General features: G+C 48.5%; 1 protein-coding gene across 1 annotated transcript in view; it reads right to left on the bottom strand.

Annotated features, from left to right (window-relative positions):
- Nucleotides 1-14178, bottom strand: part of HDAC3 (histone deacetylase 3) — a 50800-nt gene extending 36622 nt beyond the window's left edge. Inside the window, exons 1-6 of the mRNA XM_066590629.1 lie at nucleotides 14053-14178; nucleotides 10614-10696; nucleotides 8426-8568; nucleotides 7416-7497; nucleotides 5397-5453; nucleotides 5266-5321 (exon numbers count right to left, since the gene is read on the bottom strand). Coding sequence (XP_066446726.1) covers nucleotides 5266-5321; nucleotides 5397-5453; nucleotides 7416-7497; nucleotides 8426-8568; nucleotides 10614-10696; nucleotides 14053-14107 — 476 coding nt within the window. The 5' untranslated portion in view covers nucleotides 14108-14178. The remainder of the gene's footprint in view (nucleotides 1-5265; nucleotides 5322-5396; nucleotides 5454-7415; nucleotides 7498-8425; nucleotides 8569-10613; nucleotides 10697-14052) is intronic.
- Nucleotides 14179-26929: the final 12751 nt, after the last annotated feature.

The following is a 26929-nucleotide window of genomic DNA, read 5'->3' as shown; positions in this document are numbered from 1 at the left end:
TAAGTTTTGTATGAACTAAGAGAGATGTAATATTTTACCATGGGAGGACTCTAACATGTCACACATAGTGAAAGGTGAAGCTAGTTTAAAGGGCTCCAGGCAAAATCTATTGATCTATTCTCAGGATAGGTCAATGATAGTTAATCACTGGACACCTGCCACTCGGGATCCCTGGTGATCAGCTGATCACCCAGCCTGCTGTCAGTGCAGCGGGGCTGAACGTTCTAATTGGGGTCAGAGGTGGAAGCTTCATCCCATTAAAATCAGTGGGAGCTGAAGCCTCCTATTACACTTCTGCCTCCGACACAAGTGTTGGACGATCCGTTGATGGCTGGGGATTACGAAGGGCAGGACCCCGGCGATTAACTATTAATAACATATCCTGAGTGTAGGTCATCAATAGAATTTGCCTGGAAAAGCCCTTTAAGGCATCTATGCACTGATTGCACGCACAAATGGAGAGACAATCCTCCACCTTCTTGGAAACAGGGCGTTTGATAATCAGTCTTGCTGAGAAGTGTCTCAAAAAAATTTTAGGTACTGTTAAATGGCTAAGGCTTCACTCAGATCAGCATTTGGTGCTCCATCCGGAGCCTCGGTCGCTGAATTCTGTTTAATCGCAGACGTCATAACGGATACTGGACAAACTCCATTAGTCTACTAGCTTGTTACCCGCGACTTTGTCCGTGTGGAATTTGTACTTTTGTTATCTAATCTGCATTTTGCTTTATATTGAAACGTAAAAATGGATAGGAAATACGATTATCAAAAAGAATGAAATACGATTATCAAAAAGAATGATTGCCTATTTGGGGAGGCCCAGCTTATGAAGTGCACCACCTTCCCCTCTGCACGTCAAGACGTCTGCCCTCACGTGTCTGCCCGTTTGTGTAGGCATAGCTTATGATGTGCACCCCCTTCCCATCCGTGGCAACAGAGTGGAGGTGCGCTTGTGCATCACCAAATAAAATAAATCTGTCTTGTTGCTCTCCCTACAGAACTATATACATTTTTGGGATAAACCATAGCCTATGTCCTTCCTCAGGATGCAAGCTATCTCCCTGCCACATTCCATCAAAACTGCTTCAGCAGTTCAGCCGTGAAAAGGTAACAGACAGGCAGTCACTTTTGCATTTATGTATGAGAATTGGTTTAGTTCCATCATAAGACCGATCTGTTCGGCGGTGGAGTCAGTTCTCCTAATCCATAACGGAGCAGGAAAACAAAACCCACAACATTAATGTGAAAACAAAACCAAAGCGGTGTTAGAAAAAAAAAAAAAAAAAAGAGAGGGCTATGCGGCAAGCCGGCACCTCATAAGCACTTTGGGAGGTAAAACACAAAAGCTACACGTGAGGATAAAGCCTAGAAGACGATGGCAGGAATTAAAATATTTTATTCTAATTTTAATGTGTGTGAATTCTTGTGTAGATAAGACGTTGTCTGTGTGCCGGGATATGTCCAGATAAAGGCCCTTATAATGAGCATATTATATATGCAGATTATGTAATTTCACAGATCAAGCCTTGTAGTCAAGTTACTTCTCAGATCTCCTTAGTGTGCAAAATCAATTTGCTACAGTTGGGTTTAAGATCGCTCTGTTTCTGCTGATACTTCCTTCTAGCCGACTTATCGTAACGTTACAATTTGTAGTAAGCCAAGCCACAGCATAAGATAGCATCATTTAATATATCGTACCGCGGATGTGCCTTGAATCACGTTTTTCCTATACTCTTAGGCCTTCTCTTTGAATCCCTTATCCAGACATACTGCTATTTAACTGCAGAATCTCCACATGCCAAAGTGGAAAAAGGTTTACGTAATATGCTATAATAGATGTGCTATTCGGGAGCCACAATGATGGCCAGATGCCCTTCGGGAGCCAAGGGGTCTAGTTATAGACTATGGTCAGATTTCATTTTTCTTAAGTGATTTTTGCAACATGTGACTGGACCTTCAATTATAAAGCGATAGAAGCAGATTCCACAGCTTCAAGTAGGTTTTCTGGGATGATCAGCGCCACTTGGGGTCCCCGCAGATCAGCAGATTCCCACCACCGCTGTCAGTACAGGAAGCAGATCATGCTGTCTATACTACAGAGGCCTAAGTTGGTAGTGCAGGATTGGATTCAATGGGAGCTGCGCCACCACTTCCAACTCAGGCCGCTGTAGTATGAGCGGTGCGTTCTGCTTCCAGTGGTGCCGGGAAACAACTGATCGGTGGGGATCCCGAGAGGTGGACCCTTGCCAATCAACAGGAGGAAAAAAAATGCCTGAAATATCCCTTATTATCCTGGTTACACTTCCAAAAACCAACCTGTTTGTTAGCTCAAGACTCTGATGCCCTTGAATGATTACAAATGAGGATTGCTTGTTAAGGCTGCTTTCATGCAGCCGAGAAACTTGCGCATTGCAAGACACACAAATCTCGAGTGAATATGAACCTCATTCTTTTGAATGGAGTCCTATACATGTAGTGTGGAAAACAAAAATCGTGGCATGCTCTAGCTTTACGCGTTCGTCGGAAAGCATCGCCTATTGGTTTCAATGGGACCTTGAATGCATCACATGTCGTGCCATGTGAGGGGTCTCATTAAAATTAATGGGAAACACTTTGGATCTGTGAAATACTATCGTCTATAGAGGATCAGAGGAGTTTTTGCCTGAAAATAGCCTCGCGTCCACGGGTAAAATGCAGGTTGCTGAGCGTGATATCGGCCGAGTTTCACTCGCAGAGGTAGCCTAAGGCCTCATGTCCACGGGCAAAAGAAGAATTAAAATCCGCAGCGGATTTTAACTCTTCTCCTGCCCGCGGATCCGCATCCCATAGGGATGCATTGACCACCCACGGGTAGATAAATACCCGCGGATGGTCAATAAAAGTGATTTAAAAAAAAATGGAGCATGAAAAAAATCTGGACCATGCTCCATTTTCGTGCGGGTCTCCCGTGGGGACGGCTCCCGCGGGCTTCTACTGAAGCCTATGGAAGCTGTCCGGAGACAAAAATCGGAATTGACTCACCCGCTCCGGTTCTGCCCTTCGCCGCGGCTCCATCTTCTCTCCGTCGCGGCCGGATCTTTTTTCTTCGGGCCGGCGCATGCGCGGGGCACGTCACTGACGTCACCCTGCGCATCCGTCGGGCCGAAGAAAGAAGTTCCGGCCGCGACGCACAGAAGATGACGCCGCGGCGAAGGGAAGATCCGGAGCGGGCGAGAGGTAAGTTTATTCTTATTTTTATGCCTCATGTCCGCGGGGCAGGAGGGACCCGCTACGGATTCTCCATGGAGAATCCGGAGCGGGCCTGATTTTCCCCGTGGACATGAAGCCTAAAGAGGTTGTCTCTTTACAGAGAACTCCTTTAGCCACTTACTAATAGCCACTGAACATGTTTTTGAGCGTCAATTTATGGAGTGAGCAAATCAATATGCGGCAGGTGTCAGCTGGCTTTGACAGCTGATATCTTGCCACAACACCCGGGATCAGGGATAACTCCGATCCCAGCAGTTACCCCATTTAGATGCCACTGTTAGAACTGACAGCGACATTTAAATAGCTTGACAAAGGGAAGGTACGCCCCTCTGTGCCAATCAGTTACAATAGCAGTCCGGGACTGCAAATTCAACTCCTCTTTGGGAATTTAAGTTTTTTTTTTTTTACAATTACTGGTAAATTAAAAAATATTAACTGTATTAAAATATCCCATTATATATCCCACACAGGGAATGCAGTCAGAGAGAAAAAAAAAGAAATGCGTTTTTTTAGTCACTCAGTCTCCAAGAAAAGATTTTGAATAAAAAGCAGTCAAAAAGTTGTATGGTACAACTAGAAACGAAAGCCTGCCCTGCAAAAAACAAGCCCTCACAACACCCATCAAATGAGAAATAAAGAAAAAAAGTTATAAGGGTCAAAAACTGTGAAAGAAAGTCATTTTTAAAACTTTTATTTCATTTCTTTTCCTATAGGCTACCTATACACAGGCAAGCGCGTTTTCACAGAGATGGGGGTCGTTTTTGGCCTCGCATCACTTCTGTGAAATGGAAACCCTCCGGGAAAACATCACTCATGTACACAACTCCATTCAAAAGAATAGGGTTCATACTCGTGCGTCTCGAACGCATAAAACTCGTGTGAGTTTCTTGGGCCGTATGAAAGTAGCCTCAGGTGGTACTACATAGATAAGAAATTATATTATAATTTGCTCTTGACATAATTGTACTGACCCACAGAATATCATCTTTACCACACCATGAACACTATAAAAAACAAACTCCCTCCAAAAAATGGCAAACCTGTCCCCCCCCCATCCCACCCCCATTTCATCCCACTTAGACCATATACTGTAAAAGTTTCAAAATTTGGTACCACTGAAAAATAGTGCTCATCCCACAAAAAAACTCAAGGCTTTATCCCACTTGCAGTCGGAAAAAAAAAAAAAAGATTTTTTTGAAAGTGGGGATGAAAAAGAAATGAATGGGTTAAAATGTTAGACCGAGACTCCCAGTAAACAGCTCTTTTTGCCTGGGGAGATGCGACCAGCCAGAGGTCACACTTATTCAACACCCACTATAACCATATAGGCTGCCTGCACACGGGCGGATACGCAATGTGGAATCCGGAGTGGGCGACCGCCTCCGGATTCCACGGCAAATACTGCCCATAACATGCTATGGCAAAACGTGATTTCCTGCCCACAAGCAGAAATCGATTGCAGTTTTTCCGCTCGCGGGGAAGAAATCGCAGCATGCTGCAATTCTGTGCAGCTTCCGTGCGGACGGCTTGCATTGAAGTCAATGGAGGCCCCTTCCGCAGTCATAATTGCGGGAAGGTCGCGGGATCTGCGTCATCGCCTAGCGATGGTCGGCATAATCTATACTGCGCATGTGTGCTATCCAGGCCATCCGCAGTACAGATTAGAAGATCAAACAGGTGGGGTCGCCAGCCGGGCACAGGGTCGGATCCCGTATGTGGAATCTAACACAGCTGTGTGCAGGCGGCCATAACGAGGACATTTTCCTGCAAGGCTGAGGCGAAAGTCACATCCGTCTAATGAGGTAAATCGGTCTGTATCCTTCTAATGGAGAACATTAAAGCTGACGGGCATGAGAGGGTTAATTCAGCAAATGCCCTATATTAGGGAAAAGCTATTGAAGCGAATCACTAATATACTGTAAAGCATGATGGGACAATTCCTAGATGAGATTAAACAGGTCCCCAGAGCTGATGCTTCTGGACCGCACAATCCGTTATTAGAGTAGTAAGTCTTACTTGAGCAGTTCCAGGATCCCGATCACGATGTCATTGACATAGCAGAAGCCAGACGCCTAGAATAAATTATATTACATTAGGAAAAGAGAACATCAGAGAATACTTAATAATGTGTTATTCGCTAAAATTACCTCAAATTTCTTGGCATGATGAAGTCCTCCAGCCCAGTTAATGGCAATGTCACAAATCTGCGCACAAACAAGTATCAGAGCGTAACTAACAGGTCAAAAGAAATAGTAACCATTTGCAGACCGCCCATAGACTATCAATGTCCATGCAGTCCTTATCCATCTCTGCAGGGATGTTTTAGAAAGTGTCTGCATAGAACCCCCCTGATGCCCACCGCTGTGCAGGAGCTCTGTGATCGCAGGGTCTAATGACGGCCCAGATCACTGAGCTGCCCGGAGACCAATCAGCATGGTCTGCAACTACAGCCATCACAGTGAGAAAGCACGGCGGTGCGCTCCCCCTCCAGCTTCCTTGCATGCAGCTCTGTAACCAGGCTGTTCCAAGAGAGCCGAGGTCACACAGCTTGGCTCAGAGACTCATCAATGTGGCCTCTGGAGTGATTGCAGCGACAGCTAGTCACAGGAAACTTTACTTGTAAATAACCTTTTATGAAGGCTCACACTATCTCCCTCTCTTCACTGCCTGCCAGGGAGGAACATGGGCATGTATAATCATTACACACAGTAAGGCCTCATCGGATTCTGCATGCGGGAGCCTACAGCGGAATCAGACCCTGCCTGGGGTCGAGGACACTGCGGGTCTTCCACTTACCCATCCGGGTCTTCTTTTTCTTCACTGCTGATATGTGCGGACGCGCCGGCCGGCAAGCTGTCTGTGTGGGATCCGTACTGAAATAGAGCGTGATGCAGTTTTTTTTCCGAACCAAATGGTCCGCAAATCAAATCCGCATGCTTTATTTCATTTGCGGACGCCCAGGTTTCCCTATGGGTAGCTTGATTTGCAGATTCCACAAATCAAACCTGCCCGTGGACATTGGGCCTTAGGGTACGTTCACATGACAGAATCAGATGTAGATTTTTCAACATGGATTCTGCATCTAGTAGCGCAGCAGAAACCTGTGGCTAAGCCATATATGCAGATACTTGGCTCTTCTGGCTCTAGAAAATGATGCCTGTACTTTGGACAGCAAGTTCATTCTGACAGACTCCCTTTAACAAACCTCCTAAATGTGGTTTTGAATACTTTGAGGGGTGCAGTTTTTCTTTTATGTTTTTATAATGGGTTAATTTTATAGCAGGTTTCTAATAACCAGGCCCCTCAAACCCATTTCAAAACTAAAAACGTTCCCAGAAAGATTGAAGGAAAATTTTAAAAAAACAAAAAACGATACCAATACAACGTGGACATATGGTAAATGTTAATCATTGTGTGTGGTATGACTAAGTATGACTAGCAGAAAATGTCAAGTTTTGAAAAATGCTAATTTTTTGAAAACTTTCACTACATTTTGGATTTTATGATGAATCTAAAGTAAAAAGTGTCACACAAAAAAAAAATCTCCGAAGCACACAAATCAGTAATAGCATTCCAAAGATATTACAACAAAGTGCAACATGTCAGGTTTGAAACATTGGGCCTAAAACTGGCCTGGGCTGCAAGTGGTTAAATAATATATACAAATCAGTCTGCGGTCATGTATTATTTTGTATAGAATCATCTTCTGGGGTAAAACATCAAAGTAATACATCAATGCAAGAAGAGTAAGCATAACCAACATCATAAAGGATGAACCTATAAAAGTATAGGCCAAAACTAATGACCAGAACATCTCAACACACCAAAAACATTTCACAAGATAGAAACACCTGTTTAACAGAACACACAGTACTTACCATTGGATTTCTTCTCTTGCCCCCTGCAAGCGCTCCCAGGTATTTATTAATCACTGATGCTTTGTCCAAAGTAACATAGAGAGAGGCCTAGAGCCATTAGACTATGTGGCCATGTCACATCACTAAGGCCGAGTAAATACACAGAGAAAGAAGGTGGTGGAGATACGAAATTAATTCTAAATTAATGTCCCGCTGATAATTCCTCTAGTCTCTGTGCAATCATTTTTTACATAATGTCTAGACAGGTAGAGGCAAATAGATAGGATTAGAATTAAGTTTCCTACATACCTTATTGTTCAGTTGTGTAGCTCCTTGTAAAGAGGCTCCGGTATAGCGAGAGCAAAACTCAAAGAGGCCTGGAAACACTGGGCTGTAAAGAGACAAGTGGCAAAAAAAAGAGAAATATTGTGGTGGTCAGAAGCGGTGAACTGGACTAGTTACCGATGTACTTGAGCTTTATCCAAGGCCCTTATTGCCCGGACCAGCTGACTGCAGGTGGTGAAAGTCCGTCCAATCACTATGGAGAGCAGACGGTGTCTGGATATACATGCGTGGAGTCTGGCAGTACCGTTTACTGCGGAAATTTCTTCGGGTAAGTAAAGTGGGATCCTGAGTAATGCTGGGTTTACACGGAGCGACTACACGAGCGGGTGACGCCAGCGCTACGGTTAATGTTCGTGCGGAGTGTTTAGACAGGCAGATCACCGCTGATTTCTCACCAGGGTTTCATATTCTATGTGAAGAGCTGAGCGGGGAGAAGTCAGCGATCTACTGGTGATTTTTATGCTGGTTGAAAGTAAGTGATAAAGAATAATAAACAATGTTTTTGCATTTAGACATAAGGCTTAGCGCGCAATTTCAGTCGTTTGAACAAATCTTCCGCATAAATCATCCCGTGTAAATGGCGCTTACGGCTGCCTGTACACATTGCAGTTGATCCGCTCTAGCCACATGCCAATCACCGCTAATTAAGTCCAGGTGACAAACAGCAATTAGCAGTGCTATGCATGAAGTTACAGTAGATCAACCACAGCAGGTACAGGCACCCCAAGAGACCTCCTCTGTAAGGTCCTAGTAAGACATGTAGAACAAGGTTGTCCACATGGGACAATGCGTGTGACACAGTACAGGTAGCCGTTTTGTGCTGCAAGTTGTCAGAAAGCAGTTGCACGATTCTATTTTCCTTGTGGCTGCTCTCAGTTGCATTATCAGCAATTCTCCAATATAATCCTCACTTTAAACACCGAAGCCTCAATAGTTCAGTAACGAGGACTGACATTTGATGAAGCACAACTTACCAGTCATCGCCGACATTGAAGGCATTTAAGCTCTTCGTGAAACCCTGCATATTGTTGGGGCTCACCCGCTGGAGAAAATCAATGTAATCCTCCGAGTGAAAGCGGCACATGTCGTGCTGAGAGGCTTGGTAAGGCTTGAATACCTGCAAATGCAAAAAAGATGACATGTCATTTCTTAAGTGCCCTGCGGCTCCCCCATGTGGCTGCAGTCTGGATCGCAAACTACAGTAATGGGCAATCCTAGTGAAACAAAAAACACTTCTAGCAGCACAGAAGTATTTTAGCACCACTAACACAACTAATACAATTATATTTTAGTAATTCTCAAATTTATGAGCTTCCGCTTTAAAGGGGTTTTACAGGGAGAATACTATTGATGAGATATCCTCAGGATAGGTCATCAATAGTTGATCGGCCGGGGTCCATTATCGGGATGTAGTGGCCGGCGCTTGTAACTGCAGGCATGGCTCTCATTGAAATCAACGCGAGCCCTGCCTGCATTTACAACCGTCGGTCACTACGTGGGAGGTCGGCGTGGAGACTTCCGCTCCAAATACACAGAAGTCTGAGTGGAAGCCTTCGCACCGACCTCCTTATAGTGGCCTGCACTTGTAACTGCAGGCACGTCCCCCATTGATTTCAATTAGAGCCATACCAGCCACTACGCAGAGGTCCGTGTGGAGACTTCCGCTCCGACCTCTGTGTTATTGTGGTGCTGACAGCATGCGTCCGCTCAGCTGATCACTCGGGGTTCTGAGTGACAGACCCCAGCTTATCAACTATTGTCAACTTATTAATATATTTCCCAGGAAAACCCTTTTAACTCTTCTGCGCTCCATTATGTACATTTTCACCATGGGCAGGTAGGCCTGAATGTGATCTGCCATACTTTTACGGAACAAGGATAGTTTGGGCTCAACAACTGATCCCACGCCATCAGCAGCAGCCGGCTGTTAACATGCAACTGATGCCCTACAGCAACAGCCTGCAGATAATTAAGTTTCTGGCACAAATGACATCTAAAGATGCTCAAAATGTATTAAAGGAGTTATTCCATGAAGCAAAGCTCTCCCTATATACAAGATAGGCTCCAACCACTGGAATCCCTACTAATCACAAGGGATTGAACATCCTTGCATAAAGGGAGTGGTGGTTCAGCATGCACACTGCTGTTCCATTCATGTCAATGGGACTGCCAGATATAGTTGAGTACAAGAGCTTGACTATCTCCAGCAGTCCCACTCAAATGATGGAGCAGTAGTGTACATGTGACCATCACTCTGTTCATTCAGGGACCTTCTGGAACCTCCATTATCATGACTGGTAATGGTCCCAGCAGTCAGATGCCCACTGATCAGATACTTATCCCCTGTACTGTGGATGGGGAATACGATTGTTTTGTTGGACAACCCCTTTGAAGTCCCAAAAAATTTGACCTGCCTCTGGATTCTGCAGCAATAACCCTCCATAGCATGCCATGGAAAAACACTTTATGCACGCGAGCGGATGAAAAATCACAGCATGCTCCATTTTACTGCGGTTCCTGCATGGACGGCTTCCACTGAAGTCAATGGAAGCCATCTAACCCACAGACCGTCCGCAGATTCTGTGGGAAAAGCAGGAGATTTAAAAAAAAAAAAAAAATCTGTACTGTGCTGCCCGGCATGTCTGCACACATCCGCAGTACAGAAGATAGGAGACACAGACAGGTACGCAGGGTCGCCGACACAGGTGGATTCCGTATGAGATTCCACATGTGAAATCCATGCGTGCCCGTGGACATGAGGCCTAAAAGGTTTTTTCAGAATCTAATATTGATGGTGCATTCTTACAATAAGGCCGAACGGGTCGGATTCCGCCGGCAGCAGAATCAGTCGCTGTGGCCGGACGGCGTCTGTGTGTACCCGCTTTCTAACCTTGAATCTGTACTGTGGATGGTCCAAACGAAATGTTTATCTTTCCCACTCCGTCGCTAGGCGATGACGTGGGTACCCGCGACCTATCCGCAATGTCAATTGCAGACGGGCCGCGTGTTGGACAGCTTCCAATAACTTCAATGGAAGGCGACCGCGGATTCCGCAATGCAAATCCGTTCGTGTGCAGCCGGCCGACACAATCAATGCTAAAATATGGAAAATCCCTTTTAGAAAGATAAAACAAAAAAAAGAATCATCGCCATGATACTTACAATCATCTTCTTATACAGTCCATAGTGAAGAACCAGGCTGTGAGTGAGAGCGAGGCGGTGGGGTTTCATTGGGTGGCCCGTACCTAAAAATGAAGAGAGATTATTAGCTTTGTAGAGCATGGGATGAGGCTAAAGCTGCGACATGTGAATATAGTCTATATACTGCTTGGAGCTAAGACTTCTCTAAATGCCCTATTAGGGGGTTCTCGAAGATAGAACGGTAGCAGCGAGCTTCACTAGAGGGGTCATTCCTCATGAGACAGTTTCCCCATGAAGATCAGTCGTTTACCAGGATCTTGGGAGCTGGACCCCAAATGAAAGGGTTTGTCTGCGGTGAGGTAACCCCCATTAAAGCAGTTGTCTGTAGTAATCAATCACTGTTTTTGCTTTCTATGTTGAGGCATACTGAAAATATGGAGTCTACGGGCAAAGTATGCCAAGGTATGCCCATACAGCATGAAGCATCAGGGCCCTCCACTAAGGCTGTAAGTTGGACATACCCCCCCCCCCCCCCCATGTCTACATCTGATGGAGGGCTCAGATGTTGTGTCTGCTACAGAGATTATAGGGACTGATGCAAGTCATGATCTGCGGGCAGCGCAGTAGAACGTGTTCGCACTACATGCAATGAGACTCTTTACACTCCATGTCTGATGTCCACATCTGTAAGACAAGTTTGAGTCTATTACATACAATAAAAAACGATTTAGTTTATGAAACCGATGATTTTCTATGCTTTCATTCATTTGCAATGTTTTCACTCCTGCGATGCTGTGTGTGTGTGGAATCGCTGCATCTCTTTTTTTTTTTTTTTTGGCGATATTGCCCGTTGTCTTTAATGGGTCCGACGGCAGCCCGATTGACACCCCAATGGGAGAAGATCGGAATCTCTTGCTGCAGCTGTGACCACCACGGCAGGGATGAAGGGAACCCCGCAGGGATGCAAGGCTGTTTCTATGTGAAAACGCCTCGCAGCCAGGAGTTTTCAGAAGAATTGCGAGCCCGGTATCGCCCTCGCCAGCGAGCAGGAGCCCTTAGTGTCTGAATAAAATTGCATAAAAAATTTATATAAGACATTGGGGAAGCATGGTATTGATTGCCCTTTCCAGTCTAGCGTGAGACCTCTTCCGACATTCAGATTGCCCTACGGCCGAGGTCTAACCCCTTTCTCCGATGTCGAGGGCACTTCTGCATGACACTATGCCGGACAGCGCAGCGCCGATGATGGGGGCTGCCTAATGTCATATACACATGCAGAGCAATCCCCACCATCTGAGAGCCGTCCGGCACACTACTAGATATCATTAGAGAAACTAAGTTATCTATCCTTGGAAAAATGAGAAATGAAGAGCCTTCTTATATAAATGTGTGCATATTTACAGGCTGATACAAGGTATCTCTCCGATGTGAAACTTAACTCACTTTTAATTTTCAAAAAATAGCTAATAAAATCATCATGACATCATTTTTGTGTTTCTATTGAGTAACGCCAATGAATCCACAAGGTCGGCGGCTCGCAGCGATATTTCACTGCGCATAATGGCGTATCTCACAGGCCGTCTTATTTTATTTCCCGCTGACGCTTAGCGACATTGCACATAAAGGCCGCACGTACGCAATGTAATTTCGTACGTAGTGTGTATATTTCGTGCCCTTAGACAACAACAGGGCTCTGTCGCAAAGAATACACTGTAGAACACAACGTGCGGCGCCCTTCCTGACATTAGCGTGAACGCATCAATGTACTTTGACCATCTCCACTCACTGCGCAAGTAACACGCCATTAAGTTATAATCATGCGAGCCCCGCCTTATAGAGAGAAGCGCACACGGGTGTCCTGCCTACGGGCTCCGCCCCCACAGCGATCAGACATTATAGAGAGAAGTGCACACGGGTGTCCTGCCTACGGGCACCGCCCCCACAGCGATCAGACATTATAGAGAGATGCGCACACGGGTGTCCTGCCTACGGGCACCGCCCCCACAGCGATCAGACATTATAGAGAGATGCGCACACGGGTGTCCTGCCTACGGGCACCGCCCCCACAGCGATCAGACATTATAGAGAGATGCGCACACGGGTGTCCTGCCTACGGGCGCCGCCCCCACAGCGATCAGACATTGTAGAGAGATGCGCACACGGGTGTCCTGCCTACGGGCGCCGCCCCCACAGCGATCAGACATTATAGAGAGATGCGCACACGGGTGCCCTGCCTACGGGCGCCGCCCCCACAGCGATCAGACATTATAGAGAGATGCGCACACGGGTGTCCTGCCTACGGGCGCCGCCCCCACAGCGATCAGGCATTATAGAGAGATGTGCACACGGGTGTTCTGCCTACGGGCCCGCACCCACAGCGATCAGACATTATAGAGAGATGCGCACACGGGTGTCCTGCCTACGGGCGCCGCCCCCACAGCGATCAGACATTATAGAGAGAAGTGCACACGGGTGTCCTGCCTACGGGCGCCGCCCCCACAGCGATCAGACATTATAGAGAGATGCGCACACGGGTGTCCTGCCTACGGGCACCGCCCCCACAGCGATCAGACATTATAGAGAGATGCGCACACGGGTGTCCTGCCTACGGGCACCGCCCCCACAGCGATCAGACATTATAGAGAGAAGCGCACACGGGTGTCCTGCCTACGGGCACCGCCCCCACAGCGATCAGACATTATAGAGAGATGCGCACACGGGTGTCCTGCCTACGGGCGCCGCCCCCACAGCGATCAGACAATATAGAGAGATGCGGGTACGGGTGTCCTGCCTACGGGCGCCGCCCCCACAGCGATCAGACATTATAGAGAGATGCGGGTACGGGTGTCCTGCCTACGGGCGCCGCCCCCACAGCGATCAGACATTATAGAGAGATGCGCACGGGTGTCCTGCCTACGGGCACCGCCCCCACAGCGATCAGACATTATAGAGAGATGCGCACACGGGTGTCCTGCCTACGGGCACCGCCCCCACAGCGATCAGACATAACACATATATATATATATATATATATATATATATATGCACACACAGGACGCGCCAGCAGAAGCCAGAACGGCTCCCTACAGGAATACCAGGAGTTGGCGAAGCTATAGAAGCAGGAAAGGTTTTAAAACTAAGTTAGTAACGTCTCCGCCGCCGCTGCGGCGTTGTTTACGTGTCGGCCGCAGTCACGCGCCAGTTACCAACATGACCGCTGCAGCCAATCAGTAGCCCAGCTGCTGTATACCGCTGGGGGTATATGGGCACCTGACTGTGGCTGCCATGGACACAGAGCCTAGCAGGGTGCAGCCAGTATGACGAATTCTGTGGTTTTACCGGATTCCCTGCATCTTCTAATTAACCCTTTCAGTAACTCCACACACAGGTATCGGGCCGGTGGGGGGGAGGGGCGCACACTACTGATACACCGGCAGAAGCAGGCACACAAGCGGCTCACCATAATGGAAGTTCCCCACGTCCGGGTCGTAGAAGTAGGCCACGGTTTTCGCCATTTAGTTCCCAAGTTCTAGAATCAGAAGAAGACAGACTGCACTTCCGCTGGCGCCCCGGAAACGCGTCATCAGCAGAGCGCCCCCCTCCCCATCCATCGGCCCCCTCACTACACCGCGCGTCACCAGTTACTAGGAGGAACCCGCTCTGCTCTCTGGCGACGTCTAGTGGCTCACTAGTGTAAGCGCCGGGCGCAGCTTTGACATGAAACTGCGGTAATTTCTAGAAGGTGGTACAGAAAGCCTCCTAAGGAAGATGGACACTACCCGTCCAGCGCCACCTACTGGAAGGCAGCGCTCCTGCTAGGCAGTCTTGGATTCTTTAGACAAGGGTTATGATAATGCCTGGCAAGTGAATCCCGTCCACGGAAAGCGGCCTCATCGGTGTGCAGGGGGGGTGCTGGCTGGGCTAGTGAGAGGCTAGTGTGACACGGGGCGGGAGGGTAACATCTCTCCATAAGGCCTCCTGCACACGGGCCGGTTTGCATTGCGGAGTCCGCAGCTAATACCACCCATAGCATGCTATGGCGAATCACGATTTCATCTCCACGAGCGGAAATCACAGTATGCTGCGATTCTGTGCGGGCTACACTCATCCGGCTTCCATTGAAGTCAATGAAGGCCGTCCGTCCCCTGGCCCATCTGCAGTGAGCACTGCAGAAGTATCGCAGGATCCGCGTAATCTTGCGCTGGCGGCTACTACATATGCGCGACAGAATGCCGGTGGGCACATCCGCAGTGCAGGAAGAAGCTGCCAGACTGGTACGCTGGGCACCGGAGCGAACCCTGCTGCAGGAATCCGTATGCAGGAGAGCACCAAGAAGGTGAGTGAGGGGACTTATAGCCATCTGTGCTCCTCCTACAGGTGGCGCTGCAGAGGTATTCTTCCATCTCCCTTATTTGCATATTACCCAGAGGAGCTTACATGGCCTTATAAGCCTCCTCACTCATCGTTTTGGTGTCTCCCTAAGGAGAAACGATACTCTACCCGACAGAAATCCTCATGTCATGTCTGCGCCGGACATAACGAATCGCTAAGTAAATAACCTGGTGGCAGACAAAGCTGTTGTATTTCCCAGCCTGGCTCAAGATGGCAGGACGGTTGCCATGGTATATGAGTGATTATAGATGTATTTGTATACGTTAGGCCGGCTGTACGCAGACGGATTTGCATTGCGGAATCCAGAGCCAGCGTCCACCTATGGAAAATCGCCTTTTCCTCTACACGACTGGAAATCAATTGCGATTTTCCGCTCGTAGAGGAAAAATCGCAGCATGTTCTATTTTTGCGAGAATTACGCGCATACAGCTTTCACTGAAATCAATGGAAGTTGTCCGATTCGCGGCCCTTCTGGAATAACCTTAAGGAAAAGTCATGGATTCCGCGTCATCGCTAGGTCTTTAAAAAAAAAAGTACAGCGCATGTTTGACAGCGAGCCTTGCGGACCCTCCGCAATACAGAAAAGATAGCGAAAAGCCCGGTACGCACGGATGGCGGTCGGGCAGAATCTGACCCGCTCGTGTGCAGCCGGTCTAAAAATATATTTTGTGTGTTCTTTATGTACGGCCAAACGACTGGACCAATATACGCCAAATGTGCTACATGGTTAAATCAGGCGCTTGGGAAGGTTTAGCCCGGTTTCGGCTCCCTAGGACCGACCGTTCATGACTTATTCACAAATCATCGGATGCTGAAACTCCCCAGCAGAATGAGGCACGACTGCAGTCACACAAACAAGACAGGTCGCCTGCACACAGGTGGATTTTTGCTGCGAAATCCACGGCGGGCGTCTGCACTGCGGATCTGCAGCATGCTATGGAAAAACATTTTTCCTGCACGCTTGTGGAAACCAATCGCAGTTTCCGCAAGCGGAGAAAAAATTGCAGCTTGCTTCATTGATGTCAATGCAAGCCATCGAACCCATGGCCCGTCCGCAATTAACATTGGACAGGTCGCAGATTCCATGTCATCGCCTAGCGATGGTGCTGGGAAAAAAAAGTAAAAATCTGTGCTGCGCATGTCCGACTGCGAACCGCTGGATCCATCCGCAGTACAGATGAGGAAGCAAAAATACAGGTACGCTCAGATGCCGCTGCTGTCGGGGTTGTATTTCACTGCAGGCTCCCGCATTCAGAATTCGGCTCTGCCATCTGCAGGCGACCTTACACGGGTTCTTCACTTCTCTTCGATTGGCTGGGACTGTTAGGATTTGCATACAGTCTCTGATTGGTTAGGACCCTCTCTGTGTACTGTAGTAATAAACCCAGAAATGAACGGGACTGCACCGTGATATACCAGAATCAAATAAATGAATGCATGAAATAATTGAAAGAGGACCTACCCGCTGCTCAGCGGGGCTCCTAGATAGGAATACAGCCCGCTTGCACCTCAGAGTCCTGGATCACTTTTCTATGGTCCAATGATTTCAAGGTCCCGCATGTATCCAAATTGTGGTGGTAATATGGAGAGCAACAGGGAAATAAACACCCATAAGGAAAAAAGTTTAAAAAGTTTTTTCTCCGCGCTCAAAAAATGCTGGGACTATTTAGAGCTGCAGGATGGCAACATAAAGTATTTTTAATGTAACAATATAAAGTAACGGACGCGTTTTGGAGGCATTAATCGCATCTTTGTCAAGCATCAAAAAATGCACAATTTTTGCCCGAAACGCGTCACATATATTTGTTACTTTATATTGTTACATTAAAAATCCTTTATGTTGCTAACTAGTAGTAGTAAACCAGTCTGATAAGAACTGTAGTGGTTGCTGCTCAGACCCTGCTGTCCTCCTCCTAATCCTGACAGGTGCAGGGACTCTTGTGTACTGCAGTAAACCATCATCTAAATATATACCTCACATGTATGTGTAGACACTGAGGAGAATATGCCTCAGCTCTCTAGGACCTGTCCTTTGCGAGATATTCACAAAAAATTGGAATACAAAAGCAAATATTTAAATCTTATGTTGGTTTCATATGAGTAGCAAACAAAGTTTTTAACCACACACAAACAGTTTTTACACAATAGACCCATAGGAAGCTGGGTAATTATGCTAATTACACTCACAGATTACTGGTCTCACCAGGCTCATTGATGCGCATGGGAAGTAAAGGTTAACACATCTAGTCCGAATACACTTTAGAACTACTGCAGCACAAATTGCTGAAAAACTTAAAGGGGTTGTCCCGAGCCAAAACCTCAAAATTTACTATTAGCCCATTCCCCCTGTCACCCCCCGGCATAAAGCAGCCCTTTAAAGCGGTTATAAACCGCTTTCCTACTTACCGTTTTGAAGAAAGAATAACTTATAAAGTTCTTCTTCCAAGATGGCGCCTGTGATGTCCCAGGGTGCGTTCCACGGTGCACCGCGCTTCCAGGAGACTTTCATGCGCGCTCTTGAGACGCCGGTCACGTGAGCAGGTGACTGACGTCATCGGTGGAGGCGTGCACTTGTACTGAATGAAACGCCGCTCCCGTGCAGTGATAGCTCGTCTGCGCATGCGCAGACGAGCTGTATCGCGCGGGCACGCTGGAGCGGCTCGTTCACAGCGGGGAGAGGACAGTCTGCGCAAGCACATCTAAAACAGACTGCTGAGGAAGAAATTAGACGACACCATGGCGACGGGGACGCAGAGACAGCGCGAGGACGGAGACAAGTGAGTGAATAACTTCTGTATGGCTCATATTTAATGCACGATGTATATTACAAAGTGCATTAATATGGCCATACAGAAGTGCTTACCCCCACTTGCTTTCTCGGGACAACCGCTTTAAGAACCATTTACACACAAAGACAATCTTTTAAGCAATTGAAAGATTGACAGTTTCAGCGATCGTTTTACATACACTACTAATGGGCACTAATGTCCATTAGCAGATTATTACATTTATTTGCCTGTAAATAAGCCTCCGGGAGCCGCTTGCAAATCATAGCATGTGGTCTGGACTTTGCACTCAGCTGCATTGTCTTCGCATGGGCTATCGTGGGCTGTCAGCTGAAAACAATGTAATCAGCTGCTCCCATGGAGAACACAGCGTGCGGTCCCTGCCATCTCTCTCCGGCTGAATGATGGGTTTTATGCTCACCTAAAAATCATCGTTCAGCCGAAGAGTGAAAGATAGAAGCGTTTACACACAGCGATTATCGCTCAAAAGCCATCGTTTGAATGAATTTTGAGCAATAATCGTTGCGTGTAAATGGGGCTTTACTACCGACTATGATAGAAGTGTGTCAGAAAACACACTACAATGCTGTTTGCTGTGTTTGGATCTCTGTAGCTCCTGACTAGTCAGAGTGCCCAATGCTGAAACCCATCCATCACTGAATGCACCTACAATTGGCACATGAGCATCAGAACTGGGCCATGGAGCAATAGAAAAAGGTGGCCAAGTCTGACAAATTATGTTTTGAAAATACAAGTAAAATATATGGGAAGAGAGGAAAGAAGAAGAAGGGGAGATGTAGAGGAGAGTTACTGTAGATAAAATAAAGTAACAGGCAATATGTCTGTAGAAGAGAGGTTAGAAAATCTAAAACAGAAAATATGAAAATGGGAAATAAATAACTAAATCTGCTTCCTAATACAAGGACACAAAGTCCCTAATGGGTTATGGGTATAGATGAGCGAACGTACTCGTCCGAGCTTGATACTCGTTCGAGTATTAGCGTGTTCGAGATGCTCGTTACTAGAGGCAAACACCACGCGATGTTCGAGTTACTTTCACTTTCATCTCTGAGACGTTAGCGCGCTTTTCTGGCCAATAGAAAAACAGGGAAGGCATTACAACTTCCCCCTGCGACGTTCAAGCCCTATACGACCCCCCTGCTGTGAGTGGCTGGCGAGATCAGGTGTCACCCGAGTATATAAATTGGCCCCTCCCGCGGCTCGCCACAGATGCATTCTGACAGAGATCAGGGAAAGTGCTGCTGATGCCGGAGCTGCTATAGGGAGAGCGTTAAGAGTGATTTTAGGCTTCAAGAACCCCAACGGTCCTTCTTAGGGCCACATCTGACCGTGTGCAGTACTGTTGAGGCTGCTTTTTGCAGTGTTGCACATTTTTTTTTTGTATATCGGCCGTGCAGAGCATTGCGTCCAGAGCATTGCGTCCTGCAGTAATTTTACATAGTCCACGGCCAGTAGTGGTGGTGAGGCAGGGACAGTGAAAGACATATCCAGTCTATATACGCAGTGGGCTTTTCCAAAAAAATTTGGGAAAAAAATCTATTTGGGCTGCCTGTGACCGTCCTGACTGTACTGCGTCTCTGCTGGGGGTAGTTGTCCTAATTCATACGCAGCCAGCTAAGTGTTACAGCAGGCTTGCGCAAAATTCTTTCCTGCCTCTGTGTTGCCTCTTACATCACCGCTGTCATCCTGTCCAGAGTGAAACAGTCTGCAGTAATTTTACATAGTCCACGGCCAGTAGTGGTGGTGAGGCAGGGACAGTGAAAAACATATCTAGTCTATATACGCAGTGGGCTTTTCCAAAAAAATTTGGGAAAAAAAATCTATTTGGGCTGCCTGTGACCGTCCTGACTGTACTGCGTCTCTGCTGGGGGTAGTTGTCCTAATTCATACGCAGCCAGCTAAGTGTTACAGCAGGCTTGCGCAAAATTCTTTCCTGCCTCTGCTGTGCGTTCCATAAGCGAAGTCAGCCTCCAGCCACAGGCCAATAAGCGGCACATTTAATTACAGCGTTCTGTTTCTGCACTACTGGTAATACAGCATGCTGAGGGGTAGGGGTAGGCCTAGAGGACGTGGACGCGGGCGAGGACGCGGAGGCCCAAGTCAGGGTGTGGGCACAGGCCGAGCTCCTGATCCAGGTGTATCGCAGCCGACTGCTGCGGGATTAGGAGAGAGGCACGTTTCTGGCGTCCCCACATTCATCTCACAATTAATGGGTCCACGCGGTAGACCTTTATTAGAAAATGAGCAGTGTGAGCAGGTCCTGTCGTGGATGGCAGAAAGTGCATCCACCCAGAATTCTGCGCCGTCCACTGCTGCAACTCTGAATCCTCTGGCTGCTGCTCCTCCTTCCTCCCAGCCTCCTCACTCCATTACAATGACACATTCTGAGGAGCAAGCAGACTCCCAGGAACTGTTCTTGGGCCCCTGCCCAGAATGGGCAGCAATGGTTCCAAATCCTCTCCCACTGGAGGAGTTTGTCGTGACCGATGCCCAACCTTTGGAAAGTTCCCGGGGTCTGGGGGATGAGGCTGGGGACTTCCGGCAACTGTCTCAAGAGCTTTCAGTGGGTGAGGAGGACGATGACGATGAGACACAGTTGTCTATCACTCAGGTAGTAGTAATTGGAGTAAGTCCGAGGGAGGAGCGCACAGAGGATTCGGAGGAAGAGCAGCAGGACGATGAGGTGACTGACCGCACCTGGTTTGCTACGCCTACTGAGGACAGGTCTTCAGAGGGGGAGGCAAGTGCAGCAGCAGGGCAGGTTGGAAGAGGCAGTGCGGTGGCCAGGGGTAGAGGCAGGGCCAGACTGAATAATCCACCAACTGTTTCCCAAAGCGCCCCCTCGCGCCATGCCACCCTGCAGAGGCCGAGGTGCTCAAAGGTCTGGCAGTTTTTCACTGAGAGTGCAGACGACCGACGAACAGTGGTGTGCAACCTTTGTCGCGCCAAGATCAGCCGGGGAGCCACCACCACCAGCCTCACCACCACCAGCATGCGCAGACATATGATGGCCAAGCACCCCACAAGGTAGGATGAAGGCCGTTCACCGCCTCCGGTTTGCACCGCTGCCTCTCCCCCTGTGCCCCAACCTGCCACTGAGATCCAACCCCCCTCTCAGGACACAGGCACTACCGTCTCCTGGCCTGCACCCACACCCTCACCTCCGCTGTCCTCGGCCCCATCCAGCAATGTCTCTCAGCGCACCGTCCAGCCGTCGCTAGCGCAAGTGTTGGAGCGCAAGCGCAAGTACGCCGCCACGCACCCGCACGCTCAAGCCTTAAACGTGCACATAGCCAAATTTATCAGCCTGGAGATGCTGCCGTATAGGGTTGTGGAAACGGAGGCTTTCAAAGGTATGATGGTGGCGGCGGCCCCGCGCTACTCAGTTCCCTGTCGCCACTACTTTTCCCGATGTGCCGTCCCAGCCCTGCACGACCACGTCTCCCGCAACATTGTACGCGCCCTCACCAACGCGGTTACTGCCAAGGTCCACTTAACAACGGACACGTGGACAAGCACAGGCGGGCAGGGCCACTATATCTCCCTGACGGCACATTGGGTGAATTTAGTGGAGGCTGGGACAGAGTCAGAGCCTGGGACTGCTCACGTCCTACCCACCCCCAGAATTGCGGGCCCCAGCTCGCTGGTGGTATCTGCGGCGGTGTATGCTTCCTCCACTAAAGCACCCTCCTCCTCCTACGCAACCTCTGTCTCGCAATCAAGATGTGTCAGAAGCAGCACGTCGCCAGCAGTTGGTGTCGCGTGGCACGGCAGCACAGCGGTGGGAAAGCGTCAGCAGGCCGTGCTGAAACTACTCAGCTTAGGAGAGAAGAGGCACACGGCCCACGAACTGCTGCAGGGTCTGACAGAGCAGACCGACCGCTGGCTTGCGCCGCTGAGCCTCCAACCGGGCATGGTCGTGTGTGACAACGGCCGTAACCTGGTGGCAGCTCTGCAGCTCGGCAGCCTCACGCACGTGCCATGCCTGGCCCACGTCTTTAATTTGGTGGTTCAGCGCTTTCTGAAAAGCTACCCACGCTTGTCAGACCTGCTCGGAAAGGTGCGCCGACTCTGCGCACATTTCCGCAAGTCCCACACGGACGCTGCCACCCTGCGCACCCTGCAACATCGGTTTCATCTGCCAGTGCACCGACTGCTGTGCGACGTGCCCACACGGTGGAGTTCTACGCTCCACATGTTGGCCAGGCTTTATGAGCAGCGTAGAGCTATAGTGGAATACCAACTCCAACATGGGCGGCGCAGTGGGAGTCGGCCTCCTCAATTCTTTACAGAAGAGTGGGCCTGGTTGGCAGACATCTGCCAGGTCCTTGGAAACTTTGAGGAGTCTACCCAGATGGTGAGCGGCGATGCTGCAATCATTAGCGTCACCATTCCTCAGCTATGCCTTTTGAGAAGTTCCTTGCAAAGCATAAAGGCAGACGCTTTGTGCTCGGAAATAGAGGCGGGGGAAGACAGTATGTCGCTGGATAGTCAGAGCACCCTCCTGTCTATATCTCAGCGCGTTGAGGAGGAGGGGGAGGAGGATGAGGAGGAGGGGGAAGAGACAGCTTGGCTCACTGCTGAGGGTACACATGCTGCTTGCCTGTCATCCTTTCAGCGTGTATGGCCGGAGGAGGAGGAGGAGGATCCTGAAAGTGATCTTCCTAGTGAGGACAGCCATGTGTTGCGTACAGGTACCCTGGCACACATGGCTGACTTCATGTTAGGATGCCTTTCTCGTGACCCTCGCGTTACACGCATTCTGGCCACTACGGATTACTGGGTGTATACACTGCTCGACCCACGGTATAAGGAGAACCTTTCCACTCTCATACCCGAAGAGGAAAGGGGTTCGAGAGTGATGCTATACCACAGGACTGGTAAAAATTCCCATCCGACAGCGCTAGTGGCAGAATGCGCAGTTCCGAGGGCCAGGTAGCAGGGGAGGCGCGGAGATCAGGCAGCATGTACAGCACAGGCAGGGGAACACTCTCTAAGGCCTTTGACAGCTTTCTGGCTCCCCAGCAAGACTGTGTCACCGCTCCCCAGTCAAGGCTGAGTCGGCGGGAGCACTGTAAAAGGATGGTGAGGGAGTACGTAGCCAATCGCACGACCGTCCTCCGTGACGCCTCTGCCCCCTACAACTACTGGGTGTCGAAGCTGGACACGTGGCCTGAACTCGCGCTGTATGCCCTGGAGGTGCTTGCTTGTCCTGCGGCTAGCGTCTTGTCAGAGAGGGTGTTTAGTGCGGCTGGGGGAATCATCACAGATAAGCGTACGCGCCTGTCAACCGACAGTGCCGACAGGCTTACACTCATCAAGATGAACAAAGCCTGGATTTCCTCAGACTTCTCTTCTCCACCAGCGGACAGCAGCGATACCTAAACAATACGTAGGCTGCACCCGCGGATGGAAGCATTGTTCTCTATCACCATCAAAAACGTGGACCTTTTAGCTTCATCAATCTGTGTATAATATTCATCCTCCTCCTCCTGCTCCTCCTCCTGAAACCTGACGTAATCACGCCGAACGGGCAATTTTTCTTAGGCCCACAAGGCTCAGTCATATAATTTTTGTAAACAATTTTTATACGTTTCAATGCTCATTAAAGCGTTGAAACTTGCACCTGAACCAATTTTTATTTTTACTGGGCTGCCTCCAGGCCTAGTTTCAAATTAAGCCACATTAACCAAAGCGATTAATGGGTTTCACCTGCCCTCTTGGTTGGGCATGGGCAATTTTTCTGACGTACATTAGTACTGTTGGTACACCAATTTTTTGGGGCCCTCGCCTACAGTGTAATCCAATTAATTTTTTGCCCACCTGCATTAAAGCTGACGTTACATCAGCTGTGCTGGGCACTGCAATGGGATATATTTATGTACCGTCGGTGGGTTCCAGGGAGCCACCCATGCTGTCGGTCCACACGGAGTTGTAACTGCATGTGTCCACTTCTAAAGAACCCCAGTCTGACTGGGGCATGCAATGTGGGCCGAAGCCCACCTGCATTAAACATGACATTACCTCAGCTGTGATGGGCACTGCAATGGGATAGATTTATGTACCGCCGGTGGTTTCCAGGGAGCCACCCATGCTGTGGGTCCACAGGGACTTCACAATAGGGAGTTGTACCTGCCTGTGTCTATGAATTAAAAACCCCGGTCAGGTTGGAGCATGCAGTGTGGGCCGAAGCCCACCTGCATTTAATCTGACGTTAGCTCTGCTGTCCAGGGCACTGCAATGGGATACATTTATGTACAGCCGGTGGGTTCCAGGGAGCCACCCATGCTGTGGGTGCACACGGAATTCCCATTGCGGAGTTGTACCTGCCTGTGACTATGTATAAAAAACCGCGGTCTGACTGGGGCATGCAGACACCTTGACAGAATGAATAGTGTGTGGCACATAGGTTCCCCATTGCTATGCCCACGTGTGCAGCTCCTGATGGTGGTGGCACAGGATTATATTTCTCATTGCTTCTGTACAGCATTGTGGGCTATCGCCCCACCCCTTTTAAAGAGGGTCGCTGCCTAGCCGTGCCAACCCTCTGCAGTGTGTGCCTGCGGTTCCTCCTCATGGCAGACGCACTTATAAATAGACATGAGGGTGGTGTGGCATGAGGGCAGCTGAAGGCTGCGCAGGGACACTTTGGTGTGCGCTGTGGACACTGGGTCGTGCGGGGGGGGGCAGCATGTAACCCAGGAAAAGTGGCAGCGGAGTGTCATGCAGGCAGTGATTGTGCTTTGTTGGAGGTAGTGTGGTGCTTAGCTAAGGTATGCATTGCTAATGAGGGCTTTTCAGAAGTAAAAATTGTTGGGAGGGGGGGCACTCTTGCCGCTATTGTGGCTTAATAGTGGGATCTGGGAACTTGAGATGCAGCCCAACATGTAGCCCCTCGCCTGCCCTATCCGTTGCTGTGTCGTTCCCATCAGTTTCTTGAATTGCCCAGATTTTCACAAATGGAAACCTTAGCGAGCATCGGCGATATACAAAAATGCTCGGGTCGCCCATTGACTTCAATGGGGTTCGTTACTCGAAACGAACCCTCAAGCATCGCGAAAATTTCGTCCCGAGTAACGAGCACCCGAGCATTTTGGTGCTCGCTCATCTCTAGTTGCGGGCTTTCTAGCAGAGAAGTCTCTCCCTATCTCGAGACACTGTTAGTGAACTTCAAACCAATCTTGTGAGGCACAATTTCAAACATATAAGGCACATAACCAAGCGGTCATAGATTGTGATAACTAGAACCCAAAAAAGTACATGTCCTGTAACACATCCAGCATAGCACAGAGGGTATGCAAGTACCTCTGCACTTGGCCTGGCTGTATGCACCTTCTTCTACTCACGCTCTCTCTCTTTTAAAGGACTCACTCTGCCACGGTTGCTGTCTTACAGGTAGTCAGGACGAGCTCTTCTTCCTCCATTCTTCACCACATGGGAGTTGCAACTCTCAGGAACCTAGAAGCAATGGACCCTTTCCCGCTCTCACACACTCCTATTTATATTCTCAATCATACCACATGACAAGACAAATTGATACATTGCAAGCATCTCCTAGGGTCATGCAAACCCTTAACTCCTCACTTGCTGCAGCTGTGCAATACACATAGGAGAATGACAAAACACTTTTGTACAGCGCACCAACACAAGACAATACATGTATGACATTTATGGAGTGGACCAGGAATAGATGTACTGGGCCACTATACATGTACCACCTCAGCATAATTTCTTTTAAGGAAAATGGAACCCCAGATGAGTACATTGGATAACTCACATATCCGATGTAGGCCCCAAGATTAGCGTTGATGTAATGTTCCAACCCTCCGTAGCTAGCAAACCTGCTGGAATTTTTTATCACCTTCACATGTTGAAAGATGTCAAAGTCCTGTCCATGGAACAAGATGAGTGAAAATGAACTGCCATTTCTCCTGGGGGTCTGCAGAAATAAAAATCTTAAACAGTTATGTATATAGGGATTAAGGTGGGAGAGGGTTCCATTTGCCATAGAAACTGGATGAGGGGTTAGTTGCCTGAAGTGTCCAGCGTCCAGGGTGATAAGCTCTGAGAGTTCCTCAAATGCTTGAAGAAAAAGCTTTAGCTAATGGGGAGCTCGGTAAACCTTAATTCTGTCTCTGCCCAATCCTGTTTCTTACACGTCTGCGACCTGTTGTCTGAGTATGTGGGGAAGCATTGTCTGATAGTGTTGAGGGGAGGGAGGACCAATCATGAATCGTCATCGCAGTAAGGCCTAAAGCTGAGATACAGGCAGTTCCTGAAAAAGTGCATGCTGCTTTCTTGATGAACTGTAGGCTGAATAGAAAGACCTAGGTGAATGAAAAATAATTGTGTTGTCATAGTGAATTTCGGCAAGGGCAAAGGTCTTTTCTTTTTTGTAGGGTAACCCAGGACAGGTCAGGAAGTAACGGAATGTGTTTGCCCTGGTGATATAATAATAGGCGTTCACACGCTTTTTATTTTATAATACCCCTTTAACTTGATAGCAGTGGACTCTGCATATAATGTCCTACAGTGTTCTGGGTCGTTCAATGTGCGTTCTAGAGACCGATGGATGTGGTCTAATTCTAGAGGAGACTCCAGGAGAACCTCTAGAATTTAATTAAAAATGTGGCAGAGCATTTTCTCCAGATTTTGTTGTTTCACCTCCTCAGGGACACCCCATATCCTGTTATTGTTACTCCTTCCCCTGTTCTCTGTATTGTCCACAGAGTCCATCAGAGACAGCATCTGATGAGTTTGAGCTGCTATCAGTGACTCCTGTGCATTTACTCAGTGCATTAAGTCAGCTAGGGAATTTTCTACGGTGGTGACCCTTGTATCAATTTTTAGAATCTCCGTATGAACAGAGGTCAGTTCTGTCTTACATGACTTTTCCAGCCTGGCAATATAAGCTTCCATATCTTCTTTTGCAGGCATAGCTTTATTATGAGCACTTAGAGCCCTGATCTCTGCTAATACTGCAGTTTCTCGGATAGGATCAGACAAGCTAGGGACTGTCATGTCTGCCACTGGGGTGTAAGGTACTGAGCAAACCTCCATGCTGGATGGTAGTATAGGGCCAGGATTTACGTCTGGAAATGAGGGAGAGTAGGGAGAGGAAGAATGAGTAAGTACCTG

This window comes from Eleutherodactylus coqui, chromosome 2, assembly GCF_035609145.1.
Source record: "Eleutherodactylus coqui strain aEleCoq1 chromosome 2, aEleCoq1.hap1, whole genome shotgun sequence".
Lineage (NCBI taxonomy): Eukaryota > Metazoa > Chordata > Amphibia > Anura > Eleutherodactylidae > Eleutherodactylus > Eleutherodactylus coqui.
Note: the sequence above shows the minus strand (reverse complement) of the source record. Positions and strands in the feature narration are given on the sequence as shown.